Source organism: Aotus nancymaae, unplaced genomic scaffold (genome assembly GCF_030222135.1).
Source record: "Aotus nancymaae isolate 86718 unplaced genomic scaffold, 86718_ANA_hifiasm-v0.15.2.pri h1tg000004l, whole genome shotgun sequence".
NCBI classification, from domain to species: Eukaryota; Metazoa; Chordata; class Mammalia; order Primates; family Aotidae; genus Aotus; species Aotus nancymaae.
In genome coordinates, this window is record NW_026988415.1 from 43,427,820 (window position 1) to 43,449,821 (window position 22,002).

General features: G+C 45.2%; 2 protein-coding genes across 2 annotated transcripts; one reads left to right on the plus strand and one right to left on the minus strand.

The window, feature by feature from the left end:
• The first annotated feature begins 82 nt into the window (after window positions 1-82).
• On the plus strand, window positions 83-2,926 carry LOC105716839 (histone H2B type W-T). The gene is made up of 3 exons (XM_012451647.2): window positions 83-635; window positions 1,027-1,085; window positions 2,612-2,926. Exons 1-2 carry the CDS (start codon window positions 127-129, stop codon window positions 1,061-1,063), a joined length of 546 nt encoding a protein of 181 aa, XP_012307070.2. The 5' UTR covers window positions 83-126; the 3' UTR covers window positions 1,064-1,085; window positions 2,612-2,926.
• A 9,506-nt stretch (window positions 2,927-12,432) lies between these two features.
• On the minus strand, window positions 12,433-13,267 carry LOC135268163 (histone H2B type W-T-like). The gene is made up of 2 exons (XM_064360121.1): window positions 12,861-13,267; window positions 12,433-12,469 (listed from the first exon to the last, which is right to left on the minus strand). The coding sequence occupies exons 1-2, from the start codon at window positions 13,265-13,267 to the stop codon at window positions 12,433-12,435; spliced, it is 444 nt and encodes a 147-aa protein (XP_064216191.1).
• Between the last annotated feature and the right edge of the window lie 8,735 nt (window positions 13,268-22,002).

Below are 22,002 nucleotides of genomic sequence, written 5' to 3' on the forward strand. Positions count from 1 at the left end.
TGACGAGATGGCAAGCAACGGGACCATCCAGTCACCTTCGATGCAGGGAAGTTTGCTGACAGGGTCCCTGTGGGACTTCCTTCACTTGATCCAATCAGATGTCGAGTTGGCCTGTGACGTGGAGCCATGCTGCGTACCCAAGCGCCCCCGCTTCACGATCGCCATTGTCTGTGTCCGTCCGCAACCGCCATTGCCTCTTCTTGCCATCTAATGGCTGCTGCCTCCGCCATGGCTAGAACTTCCTCTGAGACGACCTCTGAGGAACAAGTGATCACCCAGGAGCCCCAGGAGGCCAACTCCACAACGGCCCAGAAGAAGAGCAAGCAGAGGAAGCGAGGGCGCCGAGGGCCCCGCCGGTGCCACGCCAACTGCCGCGGGGACAGCTTCGCCACCTATTTCCGCCTGGTGCTGAAGCAGGTTCACGAGGGCCTCAGCCTTTCCCGGGAGGCCGTGAGTGTCATGGATTCTATAGTTCATGACATACTGCACCGCATCTCCTCCGAGGCTGGTCGCCTGGCCCGCTCCGCCAAGCACGTGACCATCACCGACTGGGACATCCGGATCGCCGTCCGCCTGCTGCTGCCGGGGGAGATGGGCAGGCTCGCCGAGTCCGAGGGCACGAAGGCTGTTCTCAGGTATACCAGGAGCAAGTGAGCTACCTCAGGAGCCCCTGAGCACCACGGAAAAAGTGGCTCTCCAAGGGGGGGACCCCAACGGAGGTTGGGGTGGGTGGCGTTCTTTCGAATTCGGGTGGGGAGGGGGGCATGTGGCATGTGGCGTCCTGCAATTTTTCAAGCATTTCTCCCTCAGTACTAGACATTGTTAACTCCAGTATATCTGCAGTGCCATTTGCTCCAAGGAAAAGTAGTGGGTTTTTCCTCGATCCTGCTTCATTTCCTCAGTTTCCTAAATGGTCACTTTTATTAGTTTTCTTTCTAGGTTGTCTTTACGGTGATGTTATCAATGTACTGATCTTTACCCTTTTCACTCTCATTCTCCTGCGACTGCATTGGTGGAATTTTCCAGAACTTCAGCATATGCCCTACAGCAGCAGAAAAAGTGAATACGCTGATAGGAGAACCGAGGTAATCCTCCTAAACGTTTTCAACATTTCTCCCAACACGAATCCAAGTAAATAAGCAAATGAGGCCCAGTTACGGTGTACATATAGCTAAATAAAATTTTCAAGAATCCACTCATTTTCCCGCTGCCTCGACTGTGACATCACTATTGCAGTTCCTTCTTTGTTTTTGCCCTGACAATAATCTTTTCATTTCTTTTTGAACAGAAACCTTCGTTAGTTCCAGGTTTGTGTCAGTGGGCTTAGGGAGAGTCCACGCAAACAGCTCATGCCCTAGTGTTCAGTGGTGCAGGCAGTGAGCAACAGTCAATGTCCCAATGTGTGGGGCGTGACCGAGGCTGTACCCACAACAGCCTTCCTGTGATATTCACCCTGGTGTTTCAAGGGACAGGGGTGTGATTGTTTTTTTTTTTTTTTTTTTTTTTTTGAGACGGAGTTTCGCTCTTGTTACCCAGGCTGGAGTGCAATGGCGCGATCTCGGCCCACCGCAACCTCCGCCTCCTGGGTTCAGGCAATCCTCCTGCCTCAGCCTCTTGAGTACCTGGGATTACAGGCACGCACCACCACGCCCAGCTAATTTTTTGTATTTTTAGTAGAGACGGGGTTTCACCGTGTTGACCAGGATGGTCTCGATCTCTTGACCTCGTGATCCACCCGCCTCGGCCTCCTAAAGTGCTGGGATTACAGGCGTGAGCCACTGCGCCCGGCCTAGGGGTGTGATTCTTTACCTGACATTTTCGTTTTCAGTATTTGTAACCATGGTCATTTAAGGATATGAATCCAAAGCTAGGGGTATTCTATGTTCCTTGCCCCTGGCATCAAGTTATGCAGAGCATGGTCAGCCTTTAGGAGAAGTAAGATGACACTTATTTCCTCCAGAGATTTGCTTGTTCATGTTAATGTTAGTATAGGCTGCTTTTCACTGTGCTTTCTTCTGGGTCCCAAGTCTTTGTATATTTAGCATTTTCTTCTATAAGTGTATTGCAGAATTTCAGAGCAGCTGGTGGCTTTCTCATTGCTTTTCTTTTAAATCGATTTCCAGCCGTCCGAGCATGTGGACAAGAAAACCTACTCTGGGACTGCCACCCATAGGAATTTATTATTTTGTGCCTTGAAGCTCAGTATGTGGTCATTTCTGCTAAATGATTCCCACAAATTTTGAAACATCTCATAAACAACCCTTCTCCTTTATATGTAGAAACCTGTAAAGGATGGTACTCTCAGTCAAACCATGAAACGGAAGCTGGTAAATCAAAAAAATCAAAATTTTCTTGAGTCCCTCAGAAGCGGGAAATAACCACCCCAGAGGGACTCAACACATAGCCACATAGATTATTCTACCTTTCCGAGAAGGACCGCTTGGTCAAGATGGAAATGATCGCAGAGCAGGATAGAAGCCAGAGCTTCCCTGAGTAGTGCAGACGGGAAGGGGTAGAAGGTCACCTCCAGAGCTCCACTTGGGATCCAAAGAGAAAGGACGTAGAATCAAGAAGTCCTCTCATCGGGATTTGTTGTTTTCTGTTTTTCCAGACTGTTAGAAACCTGTTATGAAAATAGTTGAAGAAAACTGCTCACCTCGCTAGGAGACCAAGAAACACCACCACGAAATCAGCCGCAATGAAATCCCTCTGCAGGATGCCGACAAGTGTTCCTACCTGTCCAAAACAACAATTTGAAAAACAAAGATGCTTTGCAGATCCCTGTTGTTTTCCAGAGACAGAGCTGTGTACCTGATCCAAAACACCACCTCTCACTCAGTAACTTAATTCTCATTATGCTAATTGTTTCGCTTTAAAGTGCCAATTTTTCTGTCAAGTAGGACATAGAAATAAATGTTGAAAGTTATCCTTGCACATCTACTGAGTAATTTGATATGTCTTTTCCAGAAACCAAATCCACTGGGATATTTTACCCTGGAGTGTGTGTTTTCTATCTGTAAATTCAGAAATCAAAGAGGAGCATTAGTAACACAGGGCCCACAATGAACTCTGGTTGGGCTGTGGAGAGTGGAGAGTGGGAGTTCAAGGGGACTGATGCCGACGAATTACAGGAAGAAAGAGCAACAGTGTAGTTTGATGGGATGATTGGAAGAGGAGGTTCATGCCTTTGATACAGAATTTCAGTGGGTGATTGAGAAGCAGGGGAACCTATTGAGCAACCCTGATGTCTTGCTGTGGCTTACTGAAAACACAAAGTAAGGAAAATGGCTTTACTGCTTAAATAACAAATAAGAAATATCAATGTAGGGAAAATAGTATGAATAAGAGCAAAATAGTCCAATCAATCTTTTTGTCAGCCCTCCCTGTACCATGGAGTTCATTTCAAAAGAGAAGCAACCACCCAAACACTGCACGGAAAAAACTACAAAAGCCTAAGGATCAATTCCTATTCTATGCTCCCTAGAATTGGAATCTCTCTTGTTGGGATTTCTCTGATTCTGCTCTTCTTCAGGCTAGAATCTTTTGTTTTTGAAAGCTTTCATGACTGGCCTCTACGCATCATGGGGATGATGGAATGTTGTCTGATGGAGCAGCAGAAGCTCCACTCGGATCCCTTTCAGCCAGTCGGGCACCTGCAGCCCAGGAGCCAAAGCCCAAAGTGTGATCAGGTGTCCTGGTCTGAACTAGTAAGAGTGAGTTGTCCAGGGATGTTCAGTTGGAGTTGAAGCGGAAACCTGTGATTGGATGGTAGTGCTTCGTTGGTTCTTCGATTGGTTGTATGCTTTTAATGCCATTGATGGAGATGTTCTATTAGTTTTCTAGGGCCAATGCAAAAATATTCCAGAGACTGGCTGACTTAAACGCTATTTATTTTCTTATTTCTTAAAGTTATACTTGTAGTTCTAGGGTACACGTGCAGAATGCGCAGATTTCTTACATAGTTATACATGTGCCATGGTGGTGGCTGCATCCATCACCCCGTCCTCTACATTAGGTATTTCTCCTAATGCTCTCCCTTCCCTAGCTCCCCAGCCCCCGACAGGCACCGGTGTGTGATATTCCTCTCCCTGTGCCCAAGAAACACTATTTATTTTTTATCTCACAGTTCTGGATACCAATTGTCACATTTTTGTAAGGAGACCAATCCCGTTGGTTAGGTCTACCCTCATCACTTCACTTTAACCAGCTGACCTGTGTAGAGACTCTCTTCAAATAAGGTCACATTCTAAAACACTGGGAGCCAGGACTTCTACATGTGAAGAGAGAACCTAAAACCATTTTTTGTTTTGCCACAGGCTGAGAACCCTTCAGGAAAACAGAAAAAGAAATTTTATAGTGTGTTCTTTCTCCGTACAAGTGACTGCTAGATATAAACCGTATTTTTTTTAAAAAATTAACTGGAAAGTCACAACTCTTTTGAACCTCAGCAATATACGTATAGAAAAACAAACACACACCCATTGGGCCAAGAAGACATCACTATGGAAATTATATTGTATTAACATTCACGTTCATATTAACATCGACATCCCAAGAGGAGAAAGGAGGGATCATCTCAGTTCTCTTTTTGCCTCATTATCTTTTTCTTAATTATTGCAAGGGGCAAGAGACATGCCTCACTACCAACTACAGATTTATATCTCCAGATCACCATATTTGAAATCAAGTGTGCAAAAAGTCACAGAGCAGGCAAAAATCACTCTCTGCCCCTCTTCCGTGTAATAGGGAAACACCAAGTAACACACATATGGTTTCAGTCCCAGTCATCTTCCTCGCTTGTGCCAATGGCTGTGGCTCGCAGGCTGCAGGTTCCTCTGTGGTGAAATGAGTTGAAACTGGGGCTTGGCCTTCTCCTTGGACGCTCCCATCATCCAATGATGCATAATTGCAACTGATAAATGTTTGTGTTTTAAAACACAGGAGATTATGCACAAGAAAGGAGTAGAATCGGAGAAATCTGAAGGAACCAGAACAGTAATTACAGAGCTCAAGGACCTAGGTAATGAGATACTTCGTGAAAGTTCTCTCACGTTGCATTGGGGATTGCCACTGAAAGGAGGGACAGAGAGAAGTAAATGGAGAGAGAGACTAAGGCAGCACATATGCTTAACAGAGGTTCAAGAAGAGAGGAATTCAGTGGTCTGAGAACTGTTTACAGAGAACAGAGGAGTTAAGTGTCTGTCTCTCTTTCTCTCTCTCTAAGTATAAATATGTGTGTGTGTGTGTGTGTGTGTGTGTGTGTGTGTATGTATCCTAAGTATTCGTATAAACTGAGTTGACTTTTGACTATTGAGCTCTTGAAATGTCCTTGGAAATTTCTTCATATTAGATTTTAACCAAGACAAACAGCTGATATTTCTTGGTTTTGTCCTTTTCTTCTTTGCCTTGTTTTCTGTAAAGTAAAGGTACCTTTTCAGTTAAGTTTAACCAAGAATATGACTCAACCAAGGATGCACGAGGTGTCTGCAAAAAGTTGAAAAGTACATTTCACAAGGTCCAGAAATGCCCCAAACCCCAGACACAGCTCAAAGAGAAAAGAAAGTGTTGCTAGCCATTAAAGGATACAACTCACGTGTTTGTCCCACCAAATTTTTAAGGGTCCTAGATGGTCAGCTATGTATACACAATGGCCAAAGCGCCTCATGTGCCTCCATCACAGAAGAAAGAAGACAGGAAATAAAAATTCAAGGAAGCGAAATGGGTCCATAAGAAATAGGCACTCCCCAAAGGTTGCACAAATATTCAACCGAGAGGGGATGGTTTCCTGACCAGGAATGCAACCCATGACGTCGAGGTGAAAGCACAGAATTTGAAGTCTAAGGCCACAAGGTAGAGTGACCTTTGCTGTTATTCCTACAGGGGCAGTTTGAGCAGACACAGGAGTTTATCTTTGTCTTCATCATATTTTTTGCTCTTCACTTTTGTCAAGCAACGTTTTAAGGCTAGCCGTGACACCATCCTGTGTCTTTTCATACATTTAACCTTTATATCAAACGGTTAGAACAAGAAAGCTCTAAAATCCTTTCAATAAAATTTAGGAGGCTAATTTCAAGGATCAATCTTTTGGCCATTGGCAATTAGAATTCTCAATAGTGTAGTGAAGTTCAATAGCAACTACCCTCTTCAGAGGAGGAGTAATCCCAAAGATGCCCCCTGTTCCCAGACATCGGCTAAGATAACAAATGACTCCTGGGATTGCAGTTTGCCAGCTCATGCTAGCTAGACCAGCGGTCCCCAACCTTTGTGGCACCATAGACTGGTTTCATGGAAGACAAGTTTTTCATGGAGCGGCACTGGGGGTATGGTTTTGGGATGACTCAAGTGCATTACACTTATCATGCACTTTATTTCTATTTTTATTCTACTGTAATATGTAATGAAATAATTTTACAACTCACCATAATGTAGAATCAGTGGGAGCCCTGAGCTTGCTTTCCTGCAACTAGATGGTCCCATATGGGGGTGATGGGAGACAATGACTGATCATCAGGCATTAGATTCTTATAAGGAGTGGTATGCACCCTAAATCCCTCTGTAACCAATACATCTATTAGACTCCTGACCCCTTATCTCTCTCCTACTTGAAGATGGGTTCTTTACCGGGGCACTGAAGTTAAATAACATTCATTCCGGTGGGCTCTAACCAAAACGTCTAGCGTGCATTGTGGGTATCAGCGGGAAATTCAGACACAGAGACGTGTGTACAAGGAAGGAAATGTGAAGTGGCATTGGGAGAAGTGGGTCATCCTCAAGCCAAGGAAAGATACCTGGAAGAGATCCTTCCCTCTTACTCCTCAGAAGTAACCAACCCAGTTGGCGGCTTGATTTGGACTTCCAGCCTGCAGAACTGTGAACAATAAATTTCTGCTTTTTAAGCCACCAGGCCTGTGGTACTTTGTCAGAATAGCCCTAGCAAACTACTAGAGATTCTGCTGCCAAGCAGTGGAATGGTGCCGTAAGGAACACCCAAAGGATTGGAAGAGGCCTTGGAACTAGGTAATGCATAGAGACTGGAAGCGTTTTGGCGTGCATGACACAAGAAGCCTAGGGTGTCTTTAGGAGACAGCCGGGGGAAATATGAACGCAAAATGCAAGTCAAACGAAGGCTAAGAAAGAATTCTTTGCTGTAGAGAAAGGATATCGGACTTAAAGAATACATATATCATGACTACCTATACGTTGCTAGAACTGTGAGTGTTAGAGGTGTTTGTGGTGAGTTTTCAGACGGAGACTAGGAAGATGTTATGGGAAGCATGAGGAAAGGTGATCCTAGTTTTACAGTGGCAAAGATTTGGGCTTTAATGTGTTCTTAGTGTTTTCGAGGAAAGTAGAAATTGTAAGTAATGAAATTGCACATGCAGCTGACTTCTAGTGTTGGGGCTCAGAGCACAATACCTGAAGATGAAGGCCTCAGAAGTAGTCTCAGATATAAAATATTTTCTCTGACGTTCCGTGTCCTCCTGTCTCTCAGACCCATTCTGCCCCAGGGGCTAGTCATAGAGACCAGAATCCCTCTTCCCGAAGGTGGGTCCTAGAAATCGGAAGCCCCTTTTTCTAAAGATAGTCACAGAACCTAGAAACGATATTGTAATATTTTTCCACCTTTTCATGTAAAACCACCCGATTATGAAGAAATAATCTAACCCATCTTTTTCGATAGGTTAAATCACAAGAACCCCATTGCACAGAGGATCATGCCCCATAACCAGGAGGAAGGACTGTGTGCTCAGAGAAGCCAAGCAGAGTCTAGACGGACAGGCCTGGCCGGGTTTCCCCCACTCAGTCTGTTACCATTAGATTATAGCCATTTGTTCCAACATGTTTATACTCAGCTGTCCATACTTCTTGGAGCCCACGCATAAAAATAGATACTTTCCCATGTGTCTTTGGCTATTCACACCAAAAGTCTCCCGGGGATACAAGTTAAATAAGTTGGTATGCCTTATGTCCTATGGATGTGCCTTTTGCAAGTTGATTTTTCAGCGAAACTTAAGAGGTCCAGGGGGCCCCTTAGCCACTACAGTGGCAAATTGAGAAAACTATTTAGGGTTTAATATGGTTTCTACTAGATCCATATAGTAAATGGAGAAGAAGAAAGGCAAATTAGCCAAGGAAGCACTGAGGAGAAGGAAGCCAGCATTTGATGATTCAGAAGGTACAAAGTAAGCAGATACCTCACTCTGGAAACAGGTCCAAGGGTGCGCCTGGAAAACCATTAGCTAAAGAGGTGAGGCATGTAGCTCATGGATCCAATAAACCATCTCTGCAGAAGTTAGGAATTGACATATAGGTATTCAAGGAAGATCTTGTCTGATGGCCTGGACTCAGGTGAATTCCATGGGAAGCCAAAAAGCTTTTGAGAATTTTATACCAGAAAAAATGTTGTGAGAATGAACTGAATGGGACAAAGATGGCCACAGTGGAAAGAAGCTGTTAGAGTTCCTGGATTGTACAGGCAAGAAAGGGGCTGACTGAGGTACCCAGCTGTGACCATTTCTTCATATTTGAGAAGAGGAGGAAGGACTCCAAAGTTGGGTCAAAGTTTGGCAGGACCGTCACCTCCTCCCAAGAACCAGGGGCACAGTACTAGGGGGCTGGGCCACCTCTCTCGGTCCCAGAAACGGATGTCACCTCCTGAGTTCCAGGCATTTGTCCCACCTCCTCGGTTTCAGAGGGATGGGCTGCAGCAGCCCAGGCTGGGGTGAGAGCCTTCACTCGGCTGCCCAGAACTTAGGGTGTGAAGCTGTTACCCCATTGGGCCTCAAGGACAGAGCATTGAGCCCAAGTAGAATCTTTTCTTTCCATAGAATCTGACAGAGTTTGCCCCACTATGTTTCAAAGTTGCCTAGGGCCCACGAAGTCAAGTACTTTTGCTGAGTTCCTGCTTTCGGTATGATAAGCCCTATCCGGTGCCAGTCCCACAACTGTATTTCAGAAGCAGATAACTTGTCTAGCTTCACAGGTGTGGTGGCGGAGAGAATTCCTACCTCAGCATGAGTCAGACCTGAAGACTCACCCATTCCAGATGGAGAAGATTTTCAGGTGAGATGTTGGATAATTGATTTTGGAGTGAGTTAAGCCTTCGGGGAGGTTGTGGAGAAATGAATGTGTTTTCTACGTGAGGACATTAATTTGTGCTGTGGAGTGGACGCAGAAGAAGCGCTATTATGGATGGAATTTTGTCCCTGCAAACTTCACATGTAGAAGTCCTGGCTCCCAGTGTTTTAGAATGTGACCTTATTTGAAGAGAGTCTCTACACAGGTCAGCTGGTTAAAGTGAAGTGATGAGGGTAGACCTAACCAACGGGATTGGTCTCCTTACAAAAATGTGACAATTGGTATCCAGAACTGTGAGATAAAAAATAAATAGTGTTTCTTGGGCACAGGGAGAGGAATATCACACACCGGTGCCTGTCGGGGGCTGGGGAGCTAGGGAAGGGAGAGCATTAGGAGAAATACCTAATGTAGAGGACGGGGTGATGGATGCAGCCACCACCATGGCACATGTATAACTATGTAAGAAATCTGCGCATTCTGCACGTGTACCCTAGAACTACAAGTATAACTTTAAGAAATAAGAAAATAAATAGCGTTTAAGTCAGCCAGTCTCTGGAATATTTTTGCATTGGCCCTAGAAAACTAATAGAACATCTCCATCAATGGCATTAAAAGCATACAACCAATCGAAGAACCAACGAAGCACTACCATCCAATCACAGGTTTCCGCTTCAACTCCAACTGAACATCCCTGGACAACTCACTCTTACTAGTTCAGACCAGGACACCTGATCACACTTTGGGCTTTGGCTCCTGGGCTGCAGGTGCCCGACTGGCTGAAAGGGATCCGAGTGGAGCTTCTGCTGCTCCATCAGACAACATTCCATCATCCCCATGATGCGTAGAGGCCAGTCATGAAAGCTTTCAAAACCAAAAGATTCTAGCCTGAAGAAGAGCAGAATCAGAGAAATCCCAACAAGAGAGATTCCAATTCTAGGGAGCATAGAATAGGAATTGATCCTTAGGCTTTTGTAGTTTTTTCCGTGCAGTGTTTGGGTGGTTGCTTCTCTTTTGAAATGAACTCCATGGTACAGGGAGGGCTGACAAAAAGATTGATTGGACTATTTTGCTCTTATTCATACTATTTTCCCTACATTGATATTTCTTATTTGTTATTTAAGCAGTAAAGCCATTTTCCTTACTTTGTGTTTTCAGTAAGCCACAGCAAGACATCAGGGTTGCTCAATAGGTTCCCCTGCTTCTCAATCACCCACTGAAATTCTGTATCAAAGGCATGAACCTCCTCTTCCAATCATCCCATCAAACTACACTGTTGCTCTTTCTTCCTGTAATTCGTCGGCATCAGTCCCCTTGAACTCCCACTCTCCACTCTCCACAGCCCAACCAGAGTTCATTGTGGGCCCTGTGTTACTAATGCTCCTCTTTGATTTCTGAATTTACAGATAGAAAACACACACTCCAGGGTAAAATATCCCAGTGGATTTGGTTTCTGGAAAAGACATATCAAATTACTCAGTAGATGTGCAAGGATAACTTTCAACATTTATTTCTATGTCCTACTTGACAGAAAAATTGGCACTTTAAAGCGAAACAATTAGCATAATGAGAATTAAGTTACTGAGTGAGAGGTGGTGTTTTGGATCAGGTACACAGCTCTGTCTCTGGAAAACAACAGGGATCTGCAAAGCATCTTTGTTTTTCAAATTGTTGTTTTGGACAGGTAGGAACACTTGTCGGCATCCTGCAGAGGGATTTCATTGCGGCTGATTTCGTGGTGGTGTTTCTTGGTCTCCTAGCGAGGTGAGCAGTTTTCTTCAACTATTTTCATAACAGGTTTCTAACAGTCTGGAAAAACAGAAAACAACAAATCCCGATGAGAGGACTTCTTGATTCTACGTCCTTTCTCTTTGGATCCCAAGTGGAGCTCTGGAGGTGACCTTCTACCCCTTCCCGTCTGCACTACTCAGGGAAGCTCTGGCTTCTATCCTGCTCTGCGATCATTTCCATCTTGACCAAGCGGTCCTTCTCGGAAAGGTAGAATAATCTATGTGGCTATGTGTTGAGTCCCTCTGGGGTGGTTATTTCCCGCTTCTGAGGGACTCAAGAAAATTTTGATTTTTTTGATTTACCAGCTTCCGTTTCATGGTTTGACTGAGAGTACCATCCTTTACAGGTTTCTACATATAAAGGAGAAGGGTTGTTTATGAGATGTTTCAAAATTTGTGGGAATCATTTAGCAGAAATGACCACATACTGAGCTTCAAGGCACAAAATAATAAATTCCTATGGGTGGCAGTCCCAGAGTAGGTTTTCTTGTCCACATGCTCGGACGGCTGGAAATCGATTTAAAAGAAAAGCAATGAGAAAGCCACCAGCTGCTCTGAAATTCTGCAATACACTTATAGAAGAAAATGCTAAATATACAAAGACTTGGGACCCAGAAGAAAGCACAGTGAAAAGCAGCCTATACTAACATTAACATGAACAAGCAAATCTCTGGAGGAAATAAGTGTCATCTTACTTCTCCTAAAGGCTGACCATGCTCTGCATAACTTGATGCCAGGGGCAAGGAACATAGAATACCCCTAGCTTTGGATTCATATCCTTAAATGACCATGGTTACAAATACTGAAAACGAAAATGTCAGGTAAAGAATCACACCCCTAGGCCGGGCGCAGTGGCTCACGCCTGTAATCCCAGCACTTTAGGAGGCCGAGGCGGGTGGATCACGAGGTCAAGAGATCGAGACCATCCTGGTCAACACGGTGAAACCCCGTCTCTACTAAAAATACAAAAAATTAGCTGGGCGTGGTGGTGCGTGCCTGTAATCCCAGGTACTCAAGAGGCTGAGGCAGGAGGATTGCCTGAACCCAGGAGGCGGAGGTTGCGGTGGGCCGAGATCGCGCCATTGCACTCCAGCCTGGGTAACAAGAGCGAAACTCCGTCTCAAAAAAAAAAAAAAAAAAAAAAAAACAATCACACCCCTGTCCCTTGAAACACCAGGGTGAATATCACAGGAAGGCTGTTGTGGGTACAGCCTCGGTCACGCCCCACACATTGGGACATTGACTGTTGCTCACTGCCTGCACCACTGAACACTAGGGCATGAGCTGTTTGCGTGGACTCTCCCTAAGCCCACTGACACAAACCTGGAACTAACGAAGGTTTCTGTTCAAAAAGAAATGAAAAGATTATTGTCAGGGCAAAAACAAAGAAGGAACTGCAATAGTGATGTCACAGTCGAGGCAGCGGGAAAATGAGTGGATTCTTGAAAATTTTATTTAGCTATATGTACACCGTAACTGGGCCTCATTTGCTTATTTACTTGGATTCGTGTTGGGAGAAATGTTGAAAACGTTTAGGAGGATTACCTCGGTTCTCCTATCAGCGTATTCACTTTTTCTGCTGCTGTAGGGCATATGCTGAAGTTCTGGAAAATTCCACCAATGCAGTCGCAGGAGAATGAGAGTGAAAAGGGTAAAGATCAGTACATTGATAACATCACCGTAAAGACAACCTAGAAAGAAAACTAATAAAAGTGACCATTTAGGAAACTGAGGAAATGAAGCAGGATCGAGGAAAAACCCACTACTTTTCCTTGGAGCAAATGGCACTGCAGATATACTGGAGTTAACAATGTCTAGTACTGAGGGAGAAATGCTTGAAAAATTGCAGGACGCCACATGCCACATGCCCCCCTCCCCACCCGAATTCGAAAGAACGCCACCCACCCCAACCTCCGTTGGGGTCCCCCCCTTGGAGAGCCACTTTTTCCGTGGTGCTCAGGGGCTCCTGAGGTAGCTCACTTGCTCCTGGTATACCTGAGAACAGCCTTCGTGCCCTCGGACTCGGCGAGCCTGCCCATCTCCCCCGGCAGCAGCAGGCGGACGGCGATCCGGATGTCCCAGTCGGTGATGGTCACGTGCTTGGCGGAGCGGGCCAGGCGACCAGCCTCGGAGGAGATGCGGTGCAGTATGTCATGAACTATAGAATCCATGACACTCACGGCCTCCCGGGAAAGGCTGAGGCCCTCGTGAACCTGCTTCAGCACCAGGCGGAAATAGGTGGCGAAGCTGTCCCCGCGGCAGTTGGCGTGGCACCGGCGGGGCCCTCGGCGCCCTCGCTTCCTCTGCTTGCTCTTCTTCTGGGCCGTTGTGGAGTTGGCCTCCTGGGGCTCCTGGGTGATCACTTGTTCCTCAGAGGTCGTCTCAGAGGAAGTTCTAGCCATGGCGGAGGCAGCAGCCATTAGATGGCAAGAAGAGGCAATGGCGGTTGCGGACGGACACAGACAATGGCGATCGTGAAGCGGGGGCGCTTGGGTACGCAGCATGGCTCCACGTCACAGGCCAACTCGACATCTGATTGGATCAAGTGAAGGAAGTCCCACAGGGACCCTGTCAGCAAACTTCCCTGCATCGAAGGTGACTGGATGGTCCCGTTGCTTGCCATCTCGTCAACCAATCACAGTGGGCGTCTGCCGGCTTAGGCGCCCCCCTGTGGCCTACGTCAGAGGCAGTTACACAGCGCATCAGCCCTCCTCAGCTGATACATGATACGCCCTGTGCACTTTGAAGGGTGCCACTGAAAACTCCCAAAGTTCGGCAATTTCAGCTCATGCTCCCTGAAGAGAGGCAGACCTCCTGAGCCCAAGGCCATTATGCCGATGACAGAGGAATGACTGTATCCACGTGTGGACCGTTTCTCACCCATCTCAGAATCTACTGTTATCCCTGGCTAAGCCACGCCGGCTTTAGCAGGAACTCCCCGATATGGCCGCCAAGGGCTCCTGGGCACAAAAGAACCTAGCGGTCTGGCTGCTGTCTTCAGGTCTGATCAACATCTTCAGTGAATCAGGAGAACGAGAAATGGCCATACCACAGCCTCCAAGCCGAGAATAGAAACGGAAAGATGCTTTTATTTAAAACACATAACGACACTCAACATTGACCAGGTTTAAACCGGGAAAAAAAAAAAAAAAAAAAAAAAAGGCAAACAAAACAGCAACCACAAATCACAACTCAGAAGCTGGAAAATTGCTAATAAGTTTAAGTATGTTTCTGCCTTTATTCTGAAGGCTGCCGTGTATACACGTGAAACTTGTATGCCGTTTCTCCCAAGGATCTGCCTTTCGTGAGTTGATTTCTCAGCAAACCTTCAGACAGTTTGGCGTAGCGAGCAGGGTCACCAAAGCAACTCCACTCTTCTGGAAGCCGCAGTTAAGGGCATGCAGGAACCTGACAAGCTAACGAAAGGGTGGGGACTTCTTACCAGTCAGGTGCCCAGGCTCTCTCTCGGTGCAACCCAGTCGGGCTGACGGTACAAAACCAATCTCCCTGTTTGTGTCCTCTACAAGGTTTCATGCCTAGGAGTAAAAAAGTGTATGTGTGACAAGTCTGGATGTACCGACTCTGGTACACTTTACACTACGCTGTGGTATGTATATTCACATTGTTTGATGTCTTTCCTGCCAGAAATGGTGTATTCCTTTGCCTGTGCCTTTCTGTGTTGTTCATAGAGAGGGTTACAGGGATAAAGTTCCCTCTCATTGTGATCTGTGTTCTTGAGAGCTTGATTTGTGAGCAAGGGGAAACACCGTCTCTTGCTCTCCACCATCCAGGGAAAGTGATCTGTGGGTCACGGTAGGCGTCTGGTCTGAGAAATCTCTCTGCTGGGAAGCGGAGAGATGGTATTTTGTTCTGAATGTGCCAGGCTCTCAGTAGAGAGCTTGTCAGGAATACTTGTCATCAGTATTCCTATCCATAAGGGGCTTTGTCATCTCAAACTTTATTGCCTAGGGCAGGGATCTCCAACCCATAATCCAGGAAAGGCAACAGGGTTGGGGCCTTTTGGGAACCGGACCATACAGCATAAGGTGAGCACCAGCGAGCAAGGGAAGCGTCATCTGTATGTACAACCACTCCCCATTGCTGGCATTGCCGCCTGAGCTCCGCCTCCCGTCATAATAGCAGCAGTAGAGTCTCATAGCAGCAAGAAGCCCATGGTGAACTGCACATGTGAGGGATCTTAAGTTGCACACTCCTTATGGGAATCTAATGCCTGATGATATGTCACACTCTCCCATCACCCCCAGATGGGACCATCTAGGTGCAGTAAAACAAGCTCAGGCCTCCCACTCATTCTACATTATGATGAGTTGTATAATTACTTCATTATCTATTACAATGTAATAATAATAGAAATAAAGTGCACAATAAATGTAATGCCCTTGAATCATCCCAAAACCATCCTCCCAATGCCCCAATGTCTGTGGGAAAATTTTCTTCCACGAAACCGGTCCCTGGTGCAGAAAGGTTGGGGACCACTGGTCTAGCTAGCGAATGCTGGCAAACTGCAATCTCAGGAGTCATTTGCTATATCATAAGCTATCTCTGAAAATGGGGAATCTTCAGGATTACTTCTTCTCTGAAGAGGCTATTGCATCCAGTCGCTGTGGAAATTCAGTACACTATTGAGAGTCCTAGTTGTCAATGGCCAAAAGATCGATCGTTTAAATTAGCCTCCTAAATTTTATGAAAAGGACTTTAGAGATTTCTTATTCCAACCGTTTGAGAGAAACGTTAAATGCATAAAAAGACACATAACGCTATGACAGCTAGCCTTAAAACATTTTGCTTGACAAAAGTAAAGAGCCAAGAATCTGTCCTAAACAAACTTAAACTCCTGTGTCTGCTCAAATTGCCCCTGTGAGAATAACAACAAGGGCCACTCTAGCTTGCGGCCTTTGAGTGCAAATTCTGCTCTTTCACCTCGACGCCACGGGTTGCATTCCTGGTTAGGAAACCAGCCCCTCTCGGTTTAATATTTCTGTGATGTTGGGGAAGTACCTATTTCTTATTGACTCATTTCTCGCTCCTGGATAGGTTTTGAGTTCCTGTCTTCTTCCATCTGTGACGAAGACACATGAGGCCCTTTAGTCACTGTCTGTAGATAGCTGAGAATCTAAGACTCTAGAAAATTTGACAGGACAAACATGTGGATTGTATCCTGTTAATGGCCAGCAACACTTTCTTTTCTCTTTGAGCTGTCTCTGGGGATTGGGGCAGTTCTGCATCTTGTAAAAACTACTTTTCCCACTCTGTGGAGATACCTCGTGCATCCTTGGCTAAGTCATAATCTTGATTAAACTTAACTGAAAAGGTACCTTTACTTTACAGATAACAAAACAGACAAGAAAAGGGCAAAAGCAAGAAATACTAGCTGTTTGTCCCAGTTAAAAACTAGTAAGAAGAAATTTCAAAGGATTTGTTAAGAGCCCGATAGTCAAAAATCAACTCAATTTATGTTAATACTTAAGATACACACACACACACACACGTGTATGCATGTAAATTTTATATATTCTGCCTAAAAATATGTATATGTCTATACATGTGTCCATATATTGGCTACCCACGTAGCAAATCAACTTAAACATAAATGAGTGCTCATAAATGAAATAACTAGCCCAAATACGTTTCAAGTTCACGGGACCTAAATAAACTATGGGGAATTCAAGTAGTTGTAAAAGTATTGGTAAAACAAAAGAAAAATATCTGTACACCTTTAATTAGAGAGTTTGAGTCTACAGTCAGATACCGTCTCTATCAGATGTTTTAAGGTCATTAAATAGTTACTTCTGTAATACCTTTGATACTGGCTTGTCTGGGAACTTATGTCTTTAAATTTAAACTTTTACAGGTCCGTGGGGAGGCCTCACTCCAGGCACTGCCCTTTGTCCTAGGCTCTACATCTCACACATAATTAAAATTACTCACCTCCTGGGTTATTCAATAATAATAAGGGCTACTGAGAGCTAACATTAAAGTTAACATGTACAATTAAAACTTCTGGATAAAAGAGAAACAATTTTATGAACAAGGTATATTTAAAAAGCAGAGGCCGAGGCGGGTAGATCACGAGGTCACGAGATCGAGAGCATCCGGGTCAACATGGTGAAACCCCACCTCTACTAAAAATACAAAAAATCAGCTGGGCATGGTGGCGCGAGCCTGTAATCCCAGCTACTCAGGAGGCTGAGGCAGGAGAATTGCCCGAACCCAGGAGGCAGAGGTTGCGGTGAGCCGAGATCGCGCCATTGCACTCCAGCCTGGGTAACGAGAGCGAAACTCCGTCTCCAAAAAAAAAAAAAAAAAGCAACATGAGTTTTTGGAATTTACAAAAGGTCATAAAAAGGAATGGTAATGCAGGTTTTGTGAGGAAATGTACTGCTGGCTGTTTAAAAGTTTTTAAGGACTGCTTTAAATTAAAAAATAAAATTAAGTAATTATGAAAACGTGGGGATAAAAGAATAAAAACATAGAAAGCTTCATTAAATATCTTACCTCTCGGGCAAAGCAATTAAAATTGAGTGTATTTATTTAAAAGATTTTCGGAAAGCTAGCTTTGACGTTAAGCATACACTAATGTGAAGGTAAAATTTGGAGACAGGTAGTAAACTATTTTTGTTTACCTTTTGCGTAAACGCGAAACTCAGAGGAGGGAGGGAGACAGATAGAGATCGTCAGTTGACCTCACGCTTTCCTCATCAGTGCTGATGATTGTTTGGGAAACCGAGCCTCAACTCCATCAAAGAGTAAAGGTTTTTTGCTTTTCAAAACCTTTAATTCATCACTTTGGTTAAATAAATGACTGTTATTTTACCGTGACCTGGGCTCCTATTGAGAGCAAGAGTTTCAAACCTTTGATACTAGAACAACTTCCCCAAATCCATGCAAATTCAGAATTCACTCTTTGGACCTCACACCAGCTTTTTGGATATTATGCGCCCTGGAAGTCTGAGAGAGACATATTAGGCTTATTTTGGTCTCTTAACATCATACAGGAAGCACTGACAAATATGAAATCACGTTTAAACTTCTTTGGGTTCTATCTGCATAAGAGTGTTATGAATGTATGTCCCAAAATTGAATGAAATTCCTAAAATTCTAACCTGTCTTGGGATATATTATTCATAATACTTGCTGTATGCCACAGAAACAACCAAATCTCCTTGTCAATTGTGGCTTTCACCAGGGCTATTAAAACACGTTTGTCATAAACCATAAACTGACAATTCTTGTTTTACTTTGATTTTTCTCAAGAAGTAGTTTATAAGCAGCGACTCAAAAATTTTCTTCTCTAAAAAATTCATGGTAGGGACTCTGGCAGGCACATTTTCTTTTTTTTCAGATGGTATCTGGCTCTGTGACCCAGGCTGGAGGGCAGTGGCACGATTTTGGCTCACTGCAACCTCTGCCTCCCAGGTTCAAGTGATTCTCCTGCCTCAGCCTCCTGAGTAGCTGGGATTACAGGCGCATGCCACCACGCCTGGCTAATTTTTGTATTTTTAGTAGAGACAGGGTTTCACCATGTGTAAGGTTTGTTCTTGGGTTCTTGCGACGTTTAAAATGAAGAAACTGAGGCCAGCACGAAAATAATCCAACGCGAAGGAATTTATTCAGGCTCCCGGGTGAGGTTCTGCGGTCCGGACAGGAGGGGCCGGAGAAGTCGTGCAGACTCCTCTTAGACGTGGGGTTTTATAGGGAGTGGAGGCGTCTGACTGGTTGTGCCCAAGGTGAGTGGGACAAAATGGAGGGGAGTGTGGCCCGGATGGAACAAAATGGCAGGGAGTGGGGCCCAGATAAGACAAAATAGTAGGCAGGAAGACAAAATGGCAGGCAGGGACTGGGGCCCAGATAGGACAAAATGGCAGGCAGGGAGTGGGGCCCAGATAGGACAAAATAGTAGGCAGGAAGACAAAATGGCAGGCAGGGACTGGGGCCCAGATAGGACAAAATGGCAGGCAGGGAGTGGGGCCCAGATAGGACAAAATAGTAGGCAGGGAGTGGGGCCCAGATAGGACAAAATGCTATCAGGTAGGTCCTGGCGGGGCTTTTTTTCCCAGGCTCCTGGGCGGGGGTGTGTCCGAGCTCCCGGAGAGGAAAGCGGGTGTGTCCGAGCTCCCGGAGAGGAAAGGGGGTGTGTCCGAGCTCCCGGAGAGGGAAGGGGGTGTGTCCGAGCTCCCGGAGAGGGAAGGGGGTGTGTCCGAGCTCCCCGCGAGGGAGGGGGGTGTGTCCGAGCTCCCCGCGAGGGAGGGGGGTGTGTCCGAGCTCCCCGCGAGGGAGGGGGATGTGTCTGAGCTCCCGGCGAGGCACCCGGCCTTACACCATGTTGGTCAGGCTGGTCCCAAACACCTGACCACTGGTCTCAGCCTCCCAAAGTGCTGGGATCACAGGGTGAGTCACGGCGTCCAGCTGCAAGCACTTTTAAATAGAGGTTTCTGATAACTTTAGAGATCACACTACTAGACTAGGAAAAAGCATTTCAGGGCTCCAGTTGAAAAAACAAATGTGGGCGTGAGGATTGCTACATCAAGCAGAGCAACAGTCAATTACATGGAACTGAACAGACAGTGAACTAAAGATTTTTTCATGACATTTTTTGAGCTATACAGAGCTAACAAAATATAGGATAAAGTATACTTTGTCCCATCATATTTATACACAGCTGTCCATACTATTTTGAGCCCAGGCACAAAAATAGATAATTTCCCATGTGTCTTCAGCTGTTAACACTAAAGACTCCCAGGGATACACATTAAATAAGTTGGTACACCTTATGTCCTAATGAACTGCCTTTTGCGAGCTAATTTTTCAGTGAAATTAAGGAGGCCTGGGGGAGCCCTGGCCACTACACTGGCAAATTGAGAAAAGTATTTAGCATTTTATCCGGTTTTTCCTAGATCCTTGTATGAAAGGGGAGAGAAAAGAGACAAATTAGCCAAGGAAGCACTGAGGAAAAGAAAGCCAGCATTGGGTGATTCAGAAGGAATTCAAGTATACAGATACCCTGCTCTGGAAACAGGTGCAAAGGTTTCCCTGGAAAACCATTAGCTAAAGAGGTGAGGCACGTGGCTCATGGATCCAATCAACCATCTCTGAAGAAGTTAGGAACTGAGATATGGGAGACACGGGTATTCAAGAAAGATCTCTAGACAACTTCTTGTCTGATGGCCTGGACCCATGTGAATTCCACGGGAAGCTAACAAGTGTTTGAGACTTTTATACCAGAAAAAATGTTTTCAGACTAGACTGAATGGAGCAAAGATGGGCCAAAATGAAAGGAGGCTGTTAGAGTTCCCGGACTGTACAGTCAAGAGAGGGACTGACGGAGCTACCCAGCTGCGACCATTCCTTCATTCTTAAGAAAGGGAAGAAGGACTCCAAAGTTGGGTCAAAGGTTGGCACGGCTGTCATTGCCCCAAAGAACCAGGGGTACTGTAGTAGGGGACTGGCTCATCTCTCTCTTGGTCCCAGAAACGGAGGTCACGTCCTGAGTTCCAGGCATTTATCCCACCTCGGTTTCAGAGGGATGGGCTGCACCAGCCCAGGCTGAAGTGAAAGCCCCCACTCCACTTCCCAGGGCTTAGGGTGTGAAGCTGTTAACCCACCCGGGCCTCAAGGACATAGCACTGAGCCCAGGTAGAATCTTTTCCACCCTTGGAATCTAATGGAATTTGCCTCGGTAGGTTTCAAACTTGCTTAGGGCCCACAAACTCCTGTAGTTTTTCTCATTTCCTGATTTCGATATGGTAAGCCCTATCCGGCACTATTCCCAGAACCGTATGTCAGAAGCTGACACTTGTCTAGCTTCATAGGTGCAGTCGTGGAGAGAATTCCTGCCTCAGCATGAATCATACCTGGAGACTCACCCATTCCAGATATAGAAGACTTTCAGATGAGATGTTGGAGGTTGATTTCGGAGTGGATTATGACTTTGGGAATGCTGTGGTGAAATGAATGTATTTTCTATGTGGGGACATTAATGTGGGCGTGAAAGCGGATGCACAAGATGTGCTATTATGGATGGAGTCGTGTCTCCCTAAAATTCCCATGTACAAGTCCTGCCCCCCAGTGTTCAAAATGTGACCTTATTTAGAGAGCATCTGTACACAGGTCATCTTGTTAAAGTGAAGTTATGATGGTAGGCCCCACCCAGCAGAATTTTTCTCCTTACAAAAAGGTGACAATTAGCATCCAGAACTCTGAGATAAAAAATAAATAGCGTTTAAGTCAGTCAGTATGCCGAATATTTTCGCAGCAGCCCTAGAAAAAGGAATAGAATACTCCCGCGTCAACAGCATTAAAAAGATACAATGAATCGAAGATCCAAAGAACCACACCCATCTAATCACAGGTTTCCCATTCAACTCAGACTGAACATCCCTGGAAAACTAACTCTTACTAATTCATACCGCGACACCTGATCACTCTGTGTGCTGTGACTGTGGAGCCGCAGGTGCCGCACTAGCTGACACGGATCCCAGTGGAGCTTGTGCTGCTCCATCAGACAACACGCCATCGTCCCCATGATATGTAGAGGCCAGTCATGAAGATTTTCACAAACAAAAGGTTCTAGCCTGAGGAAAAGCAGAATCAGATAAATATAAACAAGTGAGATTCCATTACCAGGGAGCCTAGAAGAGGTATTGTTCCTTACACTTTTTGTTGCAGTTTTCTCTGTAATGTGTTTGGGTCCTTGCCTATGTTTTGAAATGAACTTTATGTTACAGGGAGTGCTGATAAAATGTTTGACTGCACTATGTTTGTCCCATTCATACTATTTTCCCTACATTGATACTTCTTATTTGTTGTTTATGCAGTAAAGCTGTTTCCCTTAGTTTGTGTTTTCTGTGACCCACAGCATTGCATTACGATTGCTCGCTCGGTTCCCTTTCTCCTCAATCACCCACTGAAATCTGTATCAAATGTGTTAGCTTCCTCTTCTGAGCTTCACATGAAACCACCCTTTTCCTCTTCCTATATTTTGCCAGCATCAGTCCTCTTGCCCCTTCACTCTTCACTCCCCAGAGCCCAAGCAGATTTCATTGCTAACCCTATTTTACTAATGCTCCTCTTTGATGTCTGAATTTACAAGTGCAAAACACATAGTCCAGGGTAAAAT

Excerpts from the sequence above, each read along its gene's own strand:
- LOC105716839 (XM_012451647.2), top strand. The coding sequence starts at position 127 with ATGCTGCGTACCCAAGCGCCCCCGCTTCACGATCGCCATTGTCTGTGT. Across the intron at positions 636-1,026 it reads GGCACGAAGGCTGTTCTCAG|AACTTCAGCATATGCCCTAC; the intron begins GTATACCAGGAG and ends GGAATTTTCCAG.
- LOC135268163 (XM_064360121.1), bottom strand. The coding sequence starts at position 13,267 with ATGGCTAGAACTTCCTCTGAGACGACCTCTGAGGAACAAGTGATCACC. Across the intron at positions 12,470-12,860 it reads GGCACGAAGGCTGTTCTCAG|AACTTCAGCATATGCCCTAC; the intron begins GTATACCAGGAG and ends GGAATTTTCCAG.